At 38.7% G+C, this 19,606-nt stretch overlaps 1 protein-coding gene across 1 annotated transcript in view; it reads left to right on the top strand.

Moving 5' to 3' along the window:
- Positions 1–9,948, top strand: part of ogdhl.L (oxoglutarate dehydrogenase like L homeolog) — a 154,175-nt gene extending 144,227 nt beyond the window's left edge. The window contains 2 exon segments of the mRNA NM_001094077.1: positions 2,743–2,897; positions 9,601–9,948. Of these exon segments, the coding sequence (NP_001087546.1) occupies positions 2,743–2,897; positions 9,601–9,724 (279 nt within the window). The 3' untranslated portion in view covers positions 9,725–9,948.
- Positions 9,949–19,606: the final 9,658 nt, after the last annotated feature.

The following is a 19,606-nucleotide window of genomic DNA, read 5'->3' as shown; positions in this document are numbered from 1 at the left end:
CTTTTTCATGCTTGTGTTGCTCCCCAACTCTTTTTACATCTGAATGTGGCTCACGGTTAAAAAAGGTTGGGGACCCATGCCTTAAACCTTTGCTTTATAATGTCTGCTCAATTCTCATAAGCTGCACCATATTGTTGTCTGTATAGTGGTCCTGAGAATCCATGCACTCTGTCAGAGTGCTCCACTTACATGTGCAAGGGTTAATTACTGTAACTTTATGACAAGAATGACACCTATGGACACTTAACTTCTAGATTTTTAGATCTGCTTTATAACCTTTGTTTGCTATTTCCCTTGGACCTTTCTTGTTGATGGTTAATATTGCAAAATGGTTCACCATCACCCCAATTACTAAAGGGCATCTAAAGGCAAAGAATTCTAATCTCTGTGTGTTTTCTAAATCGTATGGACCCATTGTGTAATATAACTTCCAGAATGCATGCGTCCCCACTAAATGAAAACTGTCACTGAGCGTTTGTCTCCTTGTGTTCCCAGCCCAATAAGAATAGCATGAGTGTGTGGCTGCACTGAAAGCTTGATGTCACACATGCATGGTAAACAGACATGCTCATATGTATATATGTATGTAAGTATTTATATAGCACCACAAATGTATGCAGCTCTTTACAAGGCGTGAAAACAAACAGGGGTACAGTTATTATATGCTATACAGTAAAAATAGATAATCTGTGCTTAAATGTTACTGACACTAAGGGGCCGATTCACTAACTTCGAGTGAAGGATTCGAAGTAAAAAAACTAAGAATTTCGAAGTGTTTTTTGGGCTACTTCGACCATCGAATGGGCTACTTCGACCTTCGAGTACGACTTCGAATAAAAGGATTCGAACTAAAAATTGTTCGACTATTCGACCATTCGATAGTTGAAGTACTGTCTCTTTAAGAAAAAACTTCGACCCCCTAGTTCGCCATCTAAAAGCTACCGAACTCAATGTTAGCCTATGGGGAAGGTCCCCATAGGCTTTCCTAAGTTTTTCCTTTGATCGTTGGATTAAAATCCTTAGAATCGTTCGATTTGAAGGATTTTATCGTTCGATTCGAAGGATTTTATCGTTCGATTCGAAGGATTTTATCGTTCGATTAGAAGGATTTTATCGTTCGATTCGAAGGATTTTATCGTTCATTCGAAGGATTTTATCGTTCGATCGAAGGAGTAATCCTTCAATCGCACTATTTGCGCTAAAATCCTTCGACTTCGATATCGAAGGATTTTAATTCCCAGTCGAATATCGAGGGTTAATTAACCCTCGATATTCGACCCTTTGTGAATCGGCCCCTTAGGGTCAGATTTATTAAGGTATGAGTTGTATTCTCCATGAAAAATTCAAGTTTTTGAGGTTATTTTGGAGTCAAAAATCAAATTTTTGGTTTAAAAAAAAAAAAATTGCATTTCTCAAGGTTTTTACAAAATAACTTGAATTTTTCGAGATTTTTGATACCCCAGCCCTGGAAATAGATTGAATACACCATCTAAAACCTGTTGAGGTCATGTATAAGTCAATGGCAGAGGTACCTTTTACCATTGGAAGATGTTAAAAGCCTTAATGATGTTTAAGATTTTTCCGAGTGTTGTTATCCCCGAACTCGCTGATTAGCATTTTGGAGTTTTATCTTTAAATAGAAACTATTCAAGTTGTGAGTTCATTCAAGTTCATTTGAGATCTAAAAAACTCTTCGACCTTTGATAAATTACCCCCTGAAGAAACTCTTCAAATATTACTCGTATTAAAAGTTATCTATAGGCCATGTTGATAATTTTTCACCGATAGGGCTGCTTTTGTAACTTATTGTTACTTGAAGTTCCTAAATCTGACAACCTGACTGTCCCTTCTCAAGCTGTCCGTTAGAGTTTCTAATGCTAATAGACTATGGCTGCACAAATATGGCACCCCCCCCCATATAGGGACATGGTGGATCAGATAGGTAATGTAGAAACATCAACAGATACTTTTATGGCCAAATTATAAATAGCAGGCAAAGACAATATGATGATAGGTTTAGAAAAGGTTTAATTTTTTGTCTCTTTTGGTGTTTCAATACACTTTTGGGAAGAGGTCCCTGCCACAAAGAGCTTATAATCTATTAGGAAAAGGAGACGAAAAGGGCTGACTTAAAAGTGCAAAGGTCAAGGGTTTGTTGCTGCAGGGAAAGACAAGAAAATAGCTTGGACTAGAAGATGGTTTATAAGGATCTTAGAGAAAAGTGTTAGTGTAATAGCTTTCCTGATGCAAGAAAGGTTTTATAAGCGACTGTTTTGGTGAGCTGTATGGTCAGTAGATTGTCCTTAGTTGAGCACAAAGCCCAGGAGGGTGTATAAGTGAAAGAGAACTGATATATAGAGAGAAGCAGAAGAATGAAGGGCTCTGAATGACAGTAATGATGTGATGGGTAGAGACAGGGCCGCCATTAGAAATCACGGGGCCCCGTACAACAAAATTTTTGTGGCCCCCTGGGACAAGGATGTGATGAGGTCACCAAGAGAGAGAATGTAAAGCAAGAACAGAAGAGCCCCTGCAAATGGTATTTTTTTAATTGAATTTTGACATTTTTAAAGTTTATTTTGCAGAATTGGTCCATGTGATGTATAAAACACGCTAAGAGATGACATTTTCCTTTCGATAGATCCCCTTTAACCTATCAGCTTATACAAACACATTTTTGGGCAAGTAAAAACTTTAATAGGAGCTTGTAACTCTTTTTCTCCGTTCTGTTTTATCATACAGATCTCCCCGTTCCCTTTTGATTTGGTGAAGCAAGAAGCTGAGAAGTATGCCACCTCAGAACTGGTTTGGTGCCAAGAAGAACACAAAAACATGGGATATTATGACTATGTTAAAGCACGTTTTCTCACCATCCTAAACCATGCAAGGCCTGTTTGGTAAGCGGAGTTAAAATGAGTCTAACATAAAGGGATATATTTATTAATGAGGCTAAAGTTAAAATCTGGTATATTTTTGGCAAAATGTAAATTTGCCATGACCTCAGTAGTTTATTAAAATTCAAGTGCAACAAATTCAGGCAATATGATGAGAGAGCCACCACAATTTTTTGCCAGGTCCAGGCTGTCAAAATAAAAGTACAGCTGCAACTATAGCATATCCTCCATGCTTTCCAACAAATGCCATTGCTTTATGGTGCAAATTCACCTGCGTATTTTCCACAATACAATTGTATCGGGAAAATTCACTGGCGAATGTACGCAATAGAGTATGCTAGTTGCCAATTGCAAAAAATGCCAATATGTCAGCACATTATGCTTGCAATGGTGTTGTGCAGGTGTTCAAAAAATTTTGACCCATACTGTACCAACCTGCCATGTCGTGCCATCCCAAATTATATACCGGAGGGTGCATGCCGAGCATGGGTATATAAATAAGCTCTGGCCTGGTTCTAGTGGGACTTGCAGTGGAGTGGAGAGGATTTGGAGATGTTGGGGAGTGGCTGGGTGGTGTTGAATTCGGCACTTGCCCATGACCTGTTTCTAGAGGCAGAGGGTTGGCCCTAACCTGTCCAACCCTCTGGTAAACATAAAAAGACATTTGACATACTGATGCAAGCTTTGACGGAGTTAGGCGTGGAAAGATCACATGCTTGCCCTTCACCCTGTGATGGAAGTGACTCAATAAAATAAGCTGGCTATATCTGGGGTGTAAACGTTGGCCACTTTAACTTTTATTTCACTAACTTGACTACACATCGAGTTTTGACTACACCTTGAGTTTTGAGTCCATGTTGACAACTGAGAAAATGTATGCATGACCAGTAGGGATGCACCATATCCACAATTTTAGGAATGACCGAATCCAACTCCTAATTTGCATATGCAAATTATAGTGGGAAGGGGGGTAAAGAACCACATTCATAGCATGTGGTTTAGACATTTTTGAATTCCAAGTTTGTGTGACTAAAAGTCACATGATTTTTCGGATTTGTATTTGGTTCGGTCAGGCAGAATCTTGGCTGAGTCCTGAACCAAATCCTGGATTCGGTGCATCCCTAATGACCAGATTACACAGAATTCCATAATTTATGCCATGAACCAGACAATCAGACAAGTCACAAGAACCTGATGTAAAAAAAGTCACAAGAACCTGATGTAAAAAAATAAATAAAAATAAACGTAAACAAGAACACTATACATGTCACTTTAGCCAGCACATATCGGATGTATGAAGTTTGTGACCACAAAGTAAAACAATCAATGGAGAATATTTTTTCTACAATATAAAAACACGGTGATTCGTCAGAAATTGCTTATTTTTTTTCTAATTCTGTTCTGTTCAACACAACTAATTATTATATGAATCAGTGTTGAGTAGAATGGCGAAACATCACCAGTGGAGTCCTGAGCTGTTTCTTCTCCGCATGGTGTTTGCATTAATTATACATCAAGCAGAGTATTTAGATCCATCACATTTGTTCTGCATAGGGATTCACATAGCTCTGTGAATATAAACTGTTAGGGTGTAAATGTAAATGCCATAGTTTTTAATATTTATTTGATTGTGGCCCAAGCAGTTCATATTGTACTTGTCAACACGTAAACATAGTTCATTTCAATATAAAGTGAAAATAATGAAACTTCTTCTGATGTTTTTCCCTCTGAAAGCCTTTAAAGGGGTTGTTCACTTTTAGTTTAACTTTTAGTATGATGTAGAGAGTGGTATTCTAAAACAATTTGCAATAGTTTTTTAGTTTTTTATTATTTGTGGTTTCTGAGTTATTTAGCTTTTTTTCCAGCTGCTCTTCAGTTTTACATTTTAGCAATCTGGTTGCTAGGTTCCTACTTTGTGGAATATGAATAGGAGATGGCATGAATAGAAAGATGAGTAATAAAAATGAGCAGTAACAATAAATTTGTAGCCTTTTTGGTTTTTTAGATGGGGTCACTGATTCCCATTTGAAAGCTGGAAATTCAGAAGAAGGACAATTATTCAAAAATTATAGAAACGAAAAAGTGTAGATAAATTGAAAAGTTGCTTAGAATTAGCCATTTTATAACATACTTAGAGTTAACATAAAGGTGAACTACCCCTGTAACCTTTCCTTATATTGTCTTGGGAGTTGACCTCTGGGTGGTATTGGATTTAACAGAACATTGCACTTTTGCATTTTTATTTTCACTTTCTTTTTGCCTAACAGGAATACTAACATTTAACTGTGTAATTATTCTGCTCTTGCTATATTTACGACTCAACTTGCAGTTTGTCTTGCCTAAGCATCCATTATTCTAATGGAGTCAGGCCTCAATCATTCTTAATTACCTTCTAAGTCCTGCTGTAAAGTCATTTATCTCTCTATCTTTTGTTTTTCATTGGTTTGCACTTAGACAGTTCATATACTCTTCGCCCATACTAAAACTGAAAGCCATTTAATATGGAACTAAGTCATTTGACTTCACCACGTAAAAATGTAGAGGTTGAGAAAGAATAGCAGTAACATATTTCATTTATAAAATCTGCAGTAAGCTTCTTTAGAACATATAGTTTATATAGATAACTGTGGCTGTGCCACTTAGAGAGTTAATGTTTTTGATATGCATTTGTAGTACCTGTATGTCAATACTCCATAATACATGCACCTTGCACAGTATGATAGTAAATGAGCCATACTTACAAAGCGCCCTAAACAAACTTATACAGTTTCAGCATGCCTTTACTAGGATAACTAGGGAATTATTATGCACTCTGCAATGCGAGGAATGACCTTGAATCCCCTCCCTTGTTCAAAGGTCTGGGAATCGTAAGAAAGCTGCAGAAGTAATAAAGCTGAGATTGAGCCATTTGTAATCAAGGTGTCTCATAGTATCAGTTTTACTTCAGAAAGGAACAAATCTGTGCTGATATAATATTCAGCTCCATACCTGTATATAAATGATGTGCAGCTCCATATCTTTTTATGATGTAAGCACATATTTGGCCTTTTCTAAAGTAAAACTGACATTCCTTACATGGAAACCTTTATCTATAAAAATTCCGAATTACGAGACTACGCTCTACCATAGTCCATTAAAGGAGAATTAAACCCTTGCTACTAAAGTCCCGTTCCCTACATAGACCCCCCTCCCTGCTCCCCCCCCAACCTAGGTGCTACCTTCGCTAAATGCCCCTACCTCTTTACCCCTTGGTGCAGATTCTGTCCAGTGGATTTCACGGCAGCCATCTTCTTCTCTTTGGTAATCTTCATGATGTAAGTGCCTTATTAGCGTATGTGCAGTTGGAGCAATTTGCTGTTTCACTGTGCCAAAAGTCATGGAAATTGCTGAAGTGCCGGAAGAAGACCCAAAGATTACCGGGGAGGCTGAAGATGGCACCCGTGAACTCCGCTGGACAGAATCTGCACCGAGGGGTAAGTAAAGCGTTAGGGGCATTTAGCAAAGGTAGCACCTAGGCTAGGGAGGGGGGTCTATGTAGGGGATTTAAGTAGCAATGGTTTGTTTCTCCTTTAATGGACTATGGTAGATGGTCGTCTCGTGATTCGGAATTTTTATAGATAAAGGTTTCCATGTAAGGAATGTCAGTTTTACTTTAGAAAAGGCCAAATTGGTGGTAAATTAGTTCTATTGAGTTTATTTAATGTTTAAAGAATTTTGCAGATTTAAGGTATGCTGATCCAAATTACAGAAAGATCCCTTATCCAGAAACCCCCGAATCCAAGCATGCCGGATTGCGTACCTGTACAAGGGTTGCAATCCTGTACTGGAATGGGAGTAGTTTATAGGTTTACAGGTTAATTTTCCCAATAATAATAATGAGAGGAATTGCTGATTTACAGCTGCCTTCACAACAGTGTGATGTGTTTCATTTTTACTTCATATGGGTAACAATTTAAGGGGTTGTTCACAAGACTTAAATCATGTGGTTTACTTAGTTTTAATTAATATTTTTTTCATCTTCTAAAAATGAATTCATTTTGACTTACTGCAGTGATACAACTTGAAGCATGAGTCGCTCTCATTTCTTGAAGACTTTACTTGTACAGACAAACTGATCTGATACGTTAGTGGCAGCAATGTTTTAGTTCAGAGAAAACACACTTAGTAGGGGCTGAAGGTGCTGCTAATGGAAGTATAGCAACTAATGTATCAACTGTAGCAGTTTAGAGAGTTGAAGCCTCGCCTTATTGCATAAACACTGTTCACAGCTTTATCACTATTGACTATGAGAAGTTGTCCTGTCATAAACAATAAAAGATATTAAATGACTACTACAGGTAACTCCTAGTCAGAATAGCAAGTGTTTGTGGAAAGATTCCTGCAATGTAGTTACTCAGCAAGTCACTTACTGCTGGCAATGCACATCATTTTATATGTCTGTGTTTATCTTAGGCCCCAACCCAAAAAGCACTGTGTATCTTGTTGGCGCTATATAAATAAATGATAATGAAAATGATGATCCCTGTTCTTCACTGTGAGAGTTGTACACAACTATATGGTTGCCACATACAGTGGATGTGATTTACTTAGACTTTGCTAAAGCATTTGATACAGTGCCACACAAAAGGTTACTGGTTAAATTAAGGAATATTGGCCTGGAACATAGTATTTGTATCTGGATAGAGAACTGGCTAAAAGATAGACTACAAAGAGTGGTGGTAAATGGAACATTTTCTAATTGGACCAGTGTTGTTAGTGGCGTACCACAGGGTTCTGTACTAGGTCCCTTGCTTTGCAACTTGTTTATTAATGACCTGGAGGTGGGCATTGAAATTACTATATCTAATTTTGCAGATGATACTAAATTGTGCAGAACTATAGGTTCCATGCAGGATGCTGCCATTTTGCAGAGTGATTTGTCTAAGTTGGAAAACTGGGCAGCAAACTGGAAAATGAAGTTCAATGTTGATAAATGCAAGGTTATGCACTTTGGCAAAAATAATATAAATGCAAGTTATACACTAAATGGTGTGTTGGGAGTTTCCCTAAATGAGAAGGATCTAGGGGTTTTGTAGATAACAAGTTGTCTAATTCTGGGCAGTGTCATTCTGTGGCTACTAAAGCAAATAAAGTTCTGTCTTGCATAAAAAAGGGCATTAACTCAAGGGATGAAAACATAATTATGCCTCTTTATAGGTCCCTGGTAAGGCCTCATCTGGAGTATGCAGTGCAGTTTTGGACTCCAGTCCTTAAGAGGGATATAAATGAGCTGGAGAGAGTGCAGAAACATGCAACTAAATTGGTTAGAGGGATGAAAGACTTAAATTATGAGTGTAGACTGTCAAGGTTGGGGTTGTTTTCTCTGGAAAAAAGGCACTTGCGAGGGGACATGATTACACTTTACAAGTACATTAGAGGACAATATAGACAAATAGCAGGGGACCTTTTTACCCATAAAGTGGATCACCGTACCAGTGGCCACCCCTTTAGACTAGAAGAAAAGAACTTTCATTTGAAGCAATGTAGGGGGTTCTTCACATTCAGGACAGTGAGGTTGTGGAATGCACTGCCAGGTGATGTTGTGATGGCTGATTCAGTTAATGCCTTTAAGAATGGCTTGGATGATTTTTTGGACAGACATAATATCAAAGGCTATTGTGATACTAAACTCTATAGTTAGTATAGGTATGGGTATATAGAATTTAATTAAAAGTAGGGAGGGGTGTGTGTATGGATGCTGGGTTTTCATTTGGAAGGGTTGAACTTGATGGACCTTGTCTTTTTTCAACCCAATTTAACTATGTAACATAGGCATTTCTTTGGAATGTAGTCAAAGTGTTTGTAGTTACAAACAAACTAGAAGGATTATGTTCCAGTGCTGCTAGAAGAAATGAAGAAGCTTTGCATTGGCAGAGTTTCATCAGTGAGTAATTGATGCATGAGTAAGTGAGTCAAAATAACGGGTCCATGTTAGGTGACTGACAGGAACCAACTTGAAGCGGCATTGTCACTTGCTGTGCCATGCTGTTCCCTCCATCTAGCTGTAAAATAAAGTACTGGATATTCAGCATGTTCTCATTGGTAAAGCCACCTGCATGTTGAAAGGGATGGTTCATCTTTAAACTAAACTTGTTTTGTTATAGAATGGCCAATTCTAAGCAACTTTTCTGCTGAATAAAAAGCTAAATAACTCTAAAACAACAAATAAAAAGTGAAAACCAATTGCACATTGTCTCAGAATATCACTCTCTACATCATACTAAGAGTTAAGTTAAAGGTGAACAAGCCTTGGGCCACTAGCAAAGCATCCTGACAGGACAGCCGCTTTATGTAAGTAGCCCAAAATTAATTGGCAGTGCCTATAATTTCTAAAATAGGGAAAGTAAAGTAAATTGTAGAAGTGCATGGAACTTCTCATTAAACTCCAAGCCAAATTCTTCAGGGCGTTAGATGATCTTTACATTTTTCAAATGAAAAACTGAAAGTAATGTGCCAGTGTTATGCTTAAAAAAAATATTGGAGCCTACAGCAATTTGGCAGTTGAATGCCAGACACTAAAGGAATATCCTCAATTAAGAGTGCAGGTAGCATGTATATTTTACACAGAAATTGGACATGGCCCAGCACACTATTTGTACATTTTGTATTTTGTGACTAATTTGGATTACTTGCAGCTTTGTCACTGGGGTTTTTGCTGTTTCTTTAGGTACGTTGGTCGGGACCCAGCAGCAGCTCCAGCCACTGGAAATAAGAACACTCATCATGTAGAACTCAGGAGATTTCTGGATATTGCCTTTGATCTGGAATATTTTGAAGGAAAACCTTTCTGATGCTATACATACTCTAGGAAATGTATCTTTAAGTGATATAAAGCAGTGCTAATGATCTGCAACCAGTAATACATAACTCTTCTCAATAAATCTTAACATAAACTGAGGCTTTACAATGATTTCTGTCGTTTATTTCCACGGTGTAGTACGGAACAAACATGTTGTGCAGACATCTTCATAAAAGCAACTGTTTTTAATAAAAAAAGTTGCTGAATTTTTTTCAAGACTATTGTTGATATTTTCTCTGTCTAAATATAAAGATTTTTACAACTTCTTGTGCAAACATGACAGTATTGAGGGTTGTGCTGTTTGGGAGGGGAGGTCATGCTCTGCAGGGAGACTGAGTTAAATATTGTCAATATTCTGCAAACAATAAAGGCAACATTAAGACACCACGTGTGAAAAAGTGAATGCACAACCCCATATGTAACATAAAGTACAAGGGGTCATAGTTATCGGGGGAAATGTAAATAGCAAAATGTTGTCAATAAAAATAAGCATGTCGCAATGTAATACTATTTGTTAGGCTTTTATTGCATTGCGAATCTTAATTGCGCATTGTGAACCTTTAACACCTGCTCTGGAGTTTAGTTAAATATTTTTACAAACTGTAAAATTTGCGATCGATATCCTACTTTTGCATGAGGGGCAAAGTGTTTGCAAAGGCAACGCATTGCGAACTGATTGCGAATGAATTTTGCTTTGGCGACCGATAATAAATTCCCCCAATAGTTTTTTTTATACCAGAGCACAGGATCAGCATGTGCTCAGGAACAGTACCAGGACCTACCACAGCCATGGTGACCTCTAATAAACTATAAGAATTGATAGAGGTAATGTGGCATTAAAGGGATACTGTCATGGGAAAAAAAAAAATTTTCATTTCCAAAATGAATCAGTTAATAGTGCTGCTCCAGCAGAATTCTGCTCTGAAATCCATTTCTCAAAAGAGCAAACAGATTTTTTTATATTCAATTTTGAAATCTGACATGGGGCTAGACATATTGTCAATTTCCCAGCTGCCCCAAGTCATGTGACTTTTTTTGCGGACATAGAATTTTTTTTTTGAAGCAATCCCTATCTACTCTATTGCACTTCACCTGGTCTGAGGTGGAGAAGGCAAGTCTGGCACAAGAGGTAACGTTAAGTAAAATTTGCAAGCTATTGAATTAGCGTAGTTACATTGACCCTTCGCCAAAGCGCAACTTCGTCTGGCGTAAGGGTGCGAAATAGCGCTAAAGTAGGTCCACTTCACTAGCAAATTTACGCCAGCGCACGTTAGTCAATCGGCGAAGTAACGAAATTACATGACGCTGGCAAATTTGCGCTAACAGGCGCTTCGCGCTTTAGTGAATTTGCGCCCTTATCTCTATCCCCTCCTCTCTTCAAAGTGGGAATCCCATCTATAGCCATAAATTTAGGATCTTTTCAATTCCCCCCATGGACAGATATACAGTGTTCATAAAAATAAGCAGATTCCCCCTTTTACTCAGTTTCTTTTTTCTTTATATTACTCATATGTTCTCCAATTCTTTTAGTTAGTGGGTGAATAGTTTCCCTATACGCAATAAGTTGCAGGTACATTGGATAAGATAAACCACATATTTCAATTGACAAAGAAATTATTTATCTCATGTTTTTGTAGTCAGTGTGCATTTGAAAGTGTCCCCCTTTTTTTACCCAGTCAAATTTCATGCAATGTCCACATGGGAACATTCCTATTGTTTTTTCATCTAGAATTTTTTCCAACGTCTTATCTTCCATGAGAATATACCAATGTTTCTTAATATTAAATACCTTCCATCTGTCTCTACTATATTTTGTCACTATACATGGGCCTTTTCTATTCTCACTCTTTTTCTTCTCTTTTTTTTAGGGACAAGTAATTGCTGTCTCTCTATCTGTCTAACCCTCTCTATATCTTCCAAAAGCTTTTCCTCCCTATATGCTTTCTCTATAAATCTCTCCTTAACATTAATCACTTCAAATTCTTCTTTCCTACTGCAATTCCATTTAACGCTCATAAAGTGGCTATAAGGGATACCTTCCAATAAGTAAATACGAGTTAACATCTACCTTTTAGAATTGGGTACTTGTCTGGATCTGAGTCCCATTTTACTTCTGAAATAGGCAACAGTGTGTAAAAATTACGGTAATAATGCCACTAATGGGGCTAAAAATAAATCAATATAAATATAAGTGAACCCCCTCCAGATATGATGGGAAATCCCGGGGGGTTCACTTATGGACCTTTGGGAGATGGTAGAAAACTGGAAGAATAGGATATTTAGGGGCACATTTACTAAGCTCGAGTGAAGGATTCGAAGTAAAAAAACTTCGAATTTCAAAGTTTTTTTTTAGTACTTCGACCATCAAATAGGCTACTACGACCTTCGACTTCTATTCGAATGATTCAAACTAAAAATCGTTGACTATTTGACCATTCGATAGTTGAAGTACTGTCTCTTTAAAAAAAAAAAAAAACTTTGACTACTTACTTCTCCACTTAAAACCTACTGAGCTTCAATGTTCGCCTATGGGGACCTTCTCCATAAGTTTTCTAAGCTTTTTTTGATCGAAGGAAAATCCTTCAATCAATGGATTAAAATCCTTCGAATTCAAAGGATTTAATCGTCAATGTCTGTATTCTTTTTTTTTTTAGGGTAGTTCTCTTACCCCCTTATCATTAAAATGGTTATTATTACTTCTTACTTTCCTAAGATCTTTCTCCACTAATCTATTAAAAAGATCATTAGAAGGGCCCCCACATTCAATCGGATAGAAAAAAAATTGGTAAATTGTGAGATTCGGTGTGAGAAAATTCGGTGTGAGTTTTGCGCTCCGCAGTGGAATGCACTAGTTGAGACACATCTGGTGCCATCTTGGTTTTTCGGAAAGAGTTACGGTACTTGTGAAGTGGAGACATCACAAAAAGGCTATTGTATCCAGTGCTAAGTGACCATGTCCAACTGTACCCTTCAGGAAACGCAGGATCTGGTGAGAGCAGTCCATTTTTGGGGAGCACGTGTAGCTGGAAATAGAGGGGGTGTGAGGGACGCCCCAATTAACCCCTTCTGTAACCTTATCTACATATATCTCCACATAATAAGCCTGACAACCCATTTGGGAAATTATCGCTTACTTGATTATTGAATTGGAGAACTATAACTAACACTGTAATACTCCCAAGTTGGAGAACTGTAACTCACACCAATTTTGCTCTACTTAATTGTTGTTGCAAGACTGGGGGAATCATTCAATACAACCTAGGAGATTTGGAAAATTCCTATTACTGTGATTTTAAGGGGCAGATTTATCAAAGGTCGAAGTAAAAATTTAAATAACATTTTTTTCAATTCCAAACTAATTTTTGTGTACTTCGACTAGGGTATATGCCAAATTAGATTCAAATTTGAAAAAGTAAAAATTCGAATATCGAAATTTATCATGTACTGTCTCTTTAAAGATTCGACTTCGACCATTCGCCATGTAAAACCTGCCGAATTGCTGTTTTAGCCTATGAGGAACCTCCTAGAATTTGGAGTCAATTATTGGACTTTGAAAAATCAAAGTTTTTTTTTGGGGAAAAAACTATGACTCGTACGATTCGAATGCGCTATTACTTCGATACAAATTAAATCAAAAACTGACCTATTCGCCCAAAAAATAAAACTTAAATTTTTTTTGATAAGTTTCGATTGGTCTTTTTTAGTTCGAATTACGAAGTTATAGGAGTTCAAAAAAACTCCCATTACTTCAAAATTCTACCCTTGATAAATCTGCCCCTAAGTGACCACCTACCTGAAATATTTTGATAAATCTTTTTATGTATTTATATTGTTATATGTTGGGTTCCGGAACGGTCAGGTTTTAAATGAAATTTTTTTAAAGTAAAATAAAATTCTTATATATTTGGTCTCCAAATACACCTTAAATTAATTTATTACTGTTCTGTTATCCTCAATAGGACCTTGAAGATCTGTGTATTCCAGACCAATTTAAAAAAAATTCTCCTTAATGCCACATTACCTCTATCAATTCTTATTTGTTTAGTGGTTTCCACTTGGTCTTGGTTTGTGGCATTGGGAAAAAGTGTGTATTAGATATTGTCCTTAGTGTATATATAACTGTAAACACTTTCTTACCTTGTTATATAAGTATGGCATTCAAATTTCTATCTAAACATAGATATCGTCAGAATCTGGATAGCCCATGGGAAAATGATCTGACAGAAAGCCCTTATGAGACAAGGGAAAAATGTATAGAAATGGAGAGACTACTGATAAGTGGATTAATATTTTAGAATATGCCTCATTGAAATTGATGTCCCTTTTGGTTGTGACAAGGGAAAAAGAATGGGAAAGTGTGAATAAAGACAGAAATAGAGTAATGAGTGAAATGAAGGACAATTTAAATAGTGAAAGTCTAAATAAATTTGAATAACAAATGGAGATTAAATTGAGTAAAGTAGAGAGGGAATGTATGGGGACAAAAAGGAAAAAATGTATCCGAGATAAAACAGACCAGTGCTGTCCAATTTCTGTGGTACCAAGGGCCGGAATTTTTCTGGTCTAAATGGTGGAGGGCCGATAATGGAAGCCAGTGTTATCCACTCCCTGTTTTCAGACCACACCCACTTTAAACTAAACCCATGTTACCCCATGTCCACATTATAGCACACCAAAAAAACAAATTGTTGGTGCTCACTGCAGGGATATAACTCAAATGTGAAAAAATGTTAAGTCATATTAAGACATACCCTTAAATCCATATGCCTCCTCCTCCCCTGTGGATGACACAGTACCCCCAGCACATGATAAAACACCTTTGTGGCCCCTAACAATAATTTTCAAATACTAAAAACCCCTAGAACAAATACCAGACTTATGTTTCACAGACAGAGCAGGGCACATAAAGGCAGAGTATGGCGCTCACAGGAAGCACAGGGAATGCAGAGTATGGTATACGCAAGCATAATAGGGCAGGCAGAGTATGGCACCCCCATGGAGCATAGGGCAGGCATAGACTGTTACACCCAGGGAGCATAGGGTGGACAGAGTATGGCACACACAAGGAGCATAGGGCTGACAGAGTATGACACACAGGGAACATAGAGCAGGCAGTGTATGGCACACACAGGGAGCATAAGGAAGGCAGAACAGATCAGGAGACAGGAAAACCCATCAGGACCACTCTAAAATGTACTACATACAGTGACACAGTGCTGGTGCTCCATTAGCATTTTGAATAAGGTGTGAACAATGTGGGCAGTTTCATTTTGTGTCTCAGGGGTGAACTGTACAGGGATTTAGGATGTGACAATAGAGGTGTCTCAGGTGTGAACAATGCAGGGGGATTACATGAGTGAATAATACAGTGGATTACACTCTGAATTTTAGGTTTAAACAATGCAGGGGCCAGTTATCATTGTTGTGATACATTTGAAAGGTTACACATGGTAAGCAGACACAGTAGGCAGGCTTTCATGTGGGGCAACACAGAGGGGGGTCGGGCCGCAAGTTGGATAGGTGTATGACTGGCCTGATAAACGGGAAACACATGGTAATCATTTTAGAAAAATGCATTATGGAGGGGAGCAACGAGGAAGAGATACTAAATGGCAAAATAGACGGGGGGGTTCAATATGGAGAAACTGTTAATACAAAAGGAAGAAGAATGGATAGTCCCCCATGGGGTAATAAAAGAACATTTAGCGGAAATGATCAAATTATATCACAGACTAAATTTACACCTTTAAGTCGGGAAAATAAGGAAATCCCTTTTCAAAATGAAAGAGAGAGAGATAGAGACCAGATATATAAATCAGAAAGGGAAAATAAATTGGACACAGGGAGAGGAAGATGAGTTAGAAGGGATAGAGAGGGACAGGAATGCCACCAATAAAAACAGTAAGATTGGAATAAATGAGAACAAGTCTGGAGTATTTAATCTGTCAGAGCATATATTGACAGAAGGTGAAATCTCATTGTTATCTGAAGGATTAAAATTAAAATGTTCCCCTAAGAATGAGATCAACACCTTTGAGGTCTATACAGATATACAGAAATTTATTAAAAAAAAAATTGAAAAAAAGGGGACAGAAAACTGAGAACATAGAAAACTGAGAACATAGAAAATATAAAACAGAATTTAATGGGAGAAAAAATTGGAAACAAGTTCTCAGCAGAGGAAATAAGTGCAGTACACAATCTTTATCAACTTTTGGAGGAAAGTGACCTGGAGAGTAAGAAACACCTAGTGACCTAAAACCACCCTCCACCTTCTATCCGATTGAATGTGGGGGCCCTTCCATTGATCTTTTTAATAGATTAGTGGAGAAAGATCTTAGGAAAGTAAGAAGTAATAATAACCATTTTAATGATAATCTCACTTGGGGGGGGGGGAATTGCCCTAAAAAAACTTAGGGAGAATACAGACATTGTAATTTAGTCTTGTGATAATTCAGGATAGAGATGTATATATAAAAGAAGCCCCTAGATTACTAAAAGATAAATCATCCTACGAATTTCTTCTTAAAAACCCTACAGAAATTTATCAGAAAAAACTTATTGAACTACTAGCACATGCCAAGGATACACATATCATTAATAAAGATGAGATGAATTTCCTAATCACTAAATATCCTATTCTACCAAGAATTTTCTACCATCTCCCAAAGGTCCATAAGGACCCAGTGAACCCCCCAGGATATCCCATCATATCTGGGGTGGGTTCACTTACCTCGAATCTGTCTGTTTATATTGATTTATTTTTAGCTCCATTAGTGGCATTATTACCATAATTTTTACGAGACACTATGGACACACTGTTGGCTATCTCAGAAGTAAAATGGGACCCAGATTGCACTTTTGTAACATAAGGGGGCATATTTATCAAGGGTTGAATATCGAATTGAAAATACTTCGAAATTCGAATTCAAAAAGACCAACCGAAGTGAAGATGAAGGTTTTTTTGGATCGAAGAGGTCTGTATTCGGCCGTATTTGAATCATACAATCAAAGGAATATCGCTCATATTCGAATTCGATCTAATTCAATTCAAAGTTTTCCCCCAAAAAACTTTGATTTCTCAAAGTCCACCAATTGACTCCAAATAGGTTCTAGGAAGTCCCCCATAGGCTAAAACAGCACTTCAAATTCAAATCGAATTTGGACTATTCCCTAGTCGAAGTACACAAAAAATAGCTTGAAATTCGACGTTTTTAAGCCAACGCAGGGCCTCCTTTACACAGGAAGAATAAATAGGCAAATGCCAGTCACGGGTCTCTACATGCTACCTATAAAGAGTTTATAGGTATGTACAGCATGAACAGTTACAGTGTAGAATAAAAGTATTTTCTTTTTATAGTGTCCTTAAACTCTTCAACTGCCAGAGATCAGATGGGTCTTGTTGCACTGTGAGGAAAGCGGTTTGCTGGGCAATATGTTTTTCCAGTAGTGTAACCTTAAACTTTTGGCAAACATTTGGTAAATAAAAATTGTGTTTTATCCAGTTATGTAGGTAAAGCAACAAGCCTGCTGGCTCTGTAGAGTAGAGTATTTGGAGATAATCATAAATAGAATTGACCTGGAGACTAAAGAGGATCTAACACGGTCATATCTGGTACTTCTCTGACCATACCAGATCTGAGCATAATGGATCAGTGAAGATGTGTGATTCCTCTTCATCTGCTGATGCACCATGCACTGGTTTAAATGGTGCATTGGCAGATCAAATTTACAAATTACATGGATATTGGTCAGAACTGGCGGGCCACCATACACGTTCAGATTATAAGATGATTTTATCTGTGAATGATGTATGGCTTCCTTAACTCTTTGCATATACAGTTTATCCAGGATATAGGGTAGAAATTAAGCAGACCCTGGAACAAACATAAGGATGTTAATGTAAGGAACGTGGGGGAACGGCGGGGACGCCCGCCACGATGAGCAGCTTCCTTTAGGCCGAAGCCGGCGTCTTAGGGCGCGTGCGGCGCGCTCTTGTGTAATTTAAAGGCGCAGGCGCGCTGACGTAGTGACGTCAGCGCGCAATGGCGCGTAATTCAAACACTATTTAAAGCCCATTAGGGCTGTGGGACCTTGCCCGTGATAGGTTTATACCTGGTGCTTTTGAGCTTTTGCTATCTTGTATCCTGAACCTGTTTGATTCCTGTTGTGACCCCTGCCTGGCTTTTGACTATTCTGACCTCTGGATCCTGACCCTCGCCTGTATACCAACTACCCCTTCTGCTAAATCCCTTCTGATTGACTTCCTGGTTTGACCCTTGCCTGCCTGATAACGTTTATTCTCTGCCTGCCTCGACCCGGCCTGATTTGACTACTCTTTTGCTTAACACCTTGTACTACGATCTTCTGTCCAAAGACTTTGCTTTTCAGTCGTGCCCCTCTGCCTATCCAGAACCCTCATCTTGCACCTCTCGTTTAAGTCCAGGTGGCATCCAAGTAAGCCGAGGCCCAAAGGCGGTCACACTACTGGTGAAGCACGAGCCGAGACCAGGGTGCCTGGTGTTTGTTCTGGTGTTGGGTGCCGACCGTGACATTATCACGGGCCTAAGATGGATGAAGAAGGTCGAGCTGCCGCTGCTCCTTCCACCACTGAAACGCTACTTACCACACTGTTACAGCACCTGGAAGAACATGAGCAGAGGCAAGATTACCTGATGCAAGGTTTCCACAATTTGACCCGTCGACTGGATGCTTCTGTTCAGTCTCCAGCTGCAGTAGTCACCCCTCTTGTGGCCACTCCTGTGGGTTCTCCTGCTCTGTTGGGTAATGTATCCAAAACCCATGAACCCAAAATTGTGTTTCCTGATAAATTCAATGGGGACAGGTCAAAATTTTTTGTGTTCCAAGAGGCATGTAAATTATACCTCAGCTTTTTCCCCCACTCATTCACTACTGGCGAGGAAAAAGTGAGGTTCGTAATGACCCTATTACAGGGTGATCCCCAAGTTTGGGCTCTCAGATTGCACCTCTCAGATCCTGCCCGTTTTTCCCTTGATTCATTTTTTAAAACCATGGCTGTACTTTATGATGACCCGGATCATGCATCTTCTGCCGACTCCGTGATTCGTAAGTTGCGCCAGGGGAAACGGGATGCGGAGGTGTATTGCACCGAGTTCCGCCGGTGGGCAGTGGAGACTGGGTGGAACGTCATGGCGCTTCGCAGCCAGTTCCGTATTGGGCTGTCTGATTCTGTCAAAGATAGCTTGGTAAATTACCCTTTATCTTCCAACCTGGATGATCTCATGTCACTTGCCATCCAGGTAGATAGGAGGCAGAGGGAAAGAAGGGGTGAAAGGGGTTCTCCTTTGCATTCTGGGTTTACCAATGTTAAGTATAACTTTTCTAATATGGTGTCCAATGTTAAGTCCCCTAACCCTTCCGTGGTTCAACCTCAGGAGGAACCCATGAAATTGGGCATATCCCGTCTAACCCCTGAGGAAAGAACCCGCAGGCGTTCCCTTGGTCTTTGCATTTACTGTGGGGAGAAGGGTCATTTCCTGAATTTATGTCCTAAGAGGCTGGGAAACTTCCAAGCCTAAATGGAGAAGGGGAGCACTATTTGGGTGCAGAAGTTTCCTCTCCCCAGTCTACCTCTAGGATTTTGATACCTGTTAAACTCACCTGGTCTACGGGCTCTGTCAAGGTGTCTGCTTTTGTGGATTCAGGGGCGGAGGGGAATTTTCTGGATGCCACCTTTGCGGCAAGATTTGGTATTCCCTTAACCCCTCTAATTCCTCCTATGAGGATTTTGGCAGTTGATAAAAAACCCTTAGGGTCGGGTCTGGTAACTAAAAAATCTGTGTCCCTTTCCATGTGCTCTGATAATCATCACAGTGAGAGGTTAGCCCTTTTT

Source organism: Xenopus laevis, chromosome 7L (assembly GCF_017654675.1).
Source record: "Xenopus laevis strain J_2021 chromosome 7L, Xenopus_laevis_v10.1, whole genome shotgun sequence".
NCBI classification, from domain to species: domain Eukaryota; kingdom Metazoa; phylum Chordata; class Amphibia; order Anura; family Pipidae; genus Xenopus; species Xenopus laevis.
This window is presented reverse-complemented; position numbering and strand designations above follow the sequence as displayed.